The following is a 1,882-nucleotide window of genomic DNA, read 5'->3' as shown; positions in this document are numbered from 1 at the left end:
ATGTTTCCTGCGATTATTATTGGTTTGATCATTTTAGGAATTGAGTTCATTACAGGGATTATAGAAAATGGATTGATGATCATTGTAAATTGCACTGAATGGATCAGATGCAGAAAACTGACCTGTTGTGACATTATCCTGACTAGCCTGGGCATCTCCACATTTTTCCTACAGAGGACAATATTCATTAACAATATCTTCTTTGCATTATCTCCAGTGTTGAATGGACAGTGTGATATATGGAGAAACTTCTATTTTCTTTGGATGTATCTAAATACTCTCAGCCTCTGGTTTGCTACCTGGCTCAGTGTCTTCTACTGCGTGAAGATCGCCAACTTCAGCCAACCTCTCTTCCTCTGGCTGAAGCAGAGAATATCAGGGCTAATGCCACAGCTATTCATGGGCTCCTTGCTGGTCTCTTTGGTCACCTGTCTCCCTTCAGCCAATGTCATAGATAGAAAGTATATAGACAATTCAACGAATAATCTGTCAGGAAACACCAGAGTGGAATGTAGACATAATTCATCTTCTGGCCTTGTTATTTTGTACATGCTTGGATATTCCTTTCCTTTCTTCATATTTGTTGTTTCTGCCGTACTGTTAATCACTTCTCTGTGGAGACACACCAGTAGGATGGAGAAAAACACAAACCTCTCCAGTGACACCATTACTGAGACTCATGTCAGTGTAATTAGAGGTCTGATTGCTTTCATTTTCTTCTACATTTCTTATTTTGTGGCAATAGTGCCATTTTTATTAAAAGTATTTGCCCTGAGCAATCTCTGTTTCAGATGGTTCTGTGTAGTGATAATGGCTGCTTATCCTTCTGGGCACTCTGTTATCCTGATTCTGGGTAACTCCAAACTGAAGAGGGTAGCAATGAGGGCTTTGAACTATGCAAAGTTCTGGCTGAGAGATGAGGCTTCATAAAACCACTTATGATCAAACTCCACAAAAACAGCCCCTTCCTCCCTTCTATTCATGAAATAATTTCCCCCTACCACAGCATGCACTAAAATTAGAAGATTTCCCTCCAGAGCTTTGCTTCATGTGGATAGCAGTAGAGGACAATGTTAAACTTAGAGTGACATGATTCTTTTTATCTAAATGTCTGTGAATTAATAACTCATAGAAGTGGAGGGCAAACTCTTATCAATCGTAAGCTACATTGCCTGAGTCTGAGGAGTGGAAGAACCCTTGAACTGGTGCACATATCCAGTCATACCAGGGTCTTATGGTGAGAGATATCGACTGGACTGTCCATGGCCAAGCTATGAGATCTGCAGAATACCAGATGCTTGTAAGAATACCAGATGAAGAACATCACGTTAACAAATGAAAAGATGACCTAGAGGGTCTACCCTGTTGTTATGAAAGGTGCTAGAGGCTGCCACCAGGAAAGCCTTTGCTCCAAAGACAATGACAGACCAAGTTAAAGTCAATGGATGTGCCAAGCATTCTTTCAACCTCTACAGAAAGAACATTTAAGTCCCTTTATGTAGTAGAGACAGTTACAAACAATGGAGGGACTGTCCAAGGCATATGGCTGGTCAGAGCTAAGCTGCATAGACTGAAGGGCTTCCCGGATTGCAAACACAGGGGTTAGGATATTGGTTTATGTGCTAGGGGCACAAAGCCAGGAAAAAGCCTGGAGAAGCAGTTGTGAATATGATTCTGAGAGGAAGCAGATGGCCACTGCTTTTGGGGCACAGCAGTTGCTGGAGTGGCAGACTTGGGGAATTTTGAGCCAGGAAACTTCCTGAAGTTGTTTGTTTCTACTGGGCTCAGGAATACAGGAATGTGTATAAACTTCTGTAAATAAACAAGGTTACACTGAAAAATATCACCCAGCTCGTAGCATCAATTTCTCATCCTAATGGAA

At 41.5% G+C, this 1,882-nt stretch overlaps 1 protein-coding gene across 1 annotated transcript; it reads left to right on the top strand.

The window, feature by feature from the left end:
• Positions 1 to 930, top strand: LOC125634870 (taste receptor type 2 member 2-like). The gene has a single exon (XM_048846210.2). It carries the CDS (start codon positions 1 to 3, stop codon positions 928 to 930), a length of 930 nt encoding a protein of 309 aa, XP_048702167.1.
• Positions 931 to 1,882: the final 952 nt, after the last annotated feature.

This window comes from Caretta caretta, chromosome 3, assembly GCF_965140235.1.
Source record: "Caretta caretta isolate rCarCar2 chromosome 3, rCarCar1.hap1, whole genome shotgun sequence".
Taxonomy (NCBI): domain Eukaryota; kingdom Metazoa; phylum Chordata; order Testudines; family Cheloniidae; genus Caretta; species Caretta caretta.
This window is presented reverse-complemented; position numbering and strand designations above follow the sequence as displayed.

Coding starts and splice junctions, on each gene's coding strand:
- LOC125634870 (XM_048846210.2), top strand. CDS start 1: ATGTTTCCTGCGATTATTATTGGTTTGATCATTTTAGGAATTGAGTTC.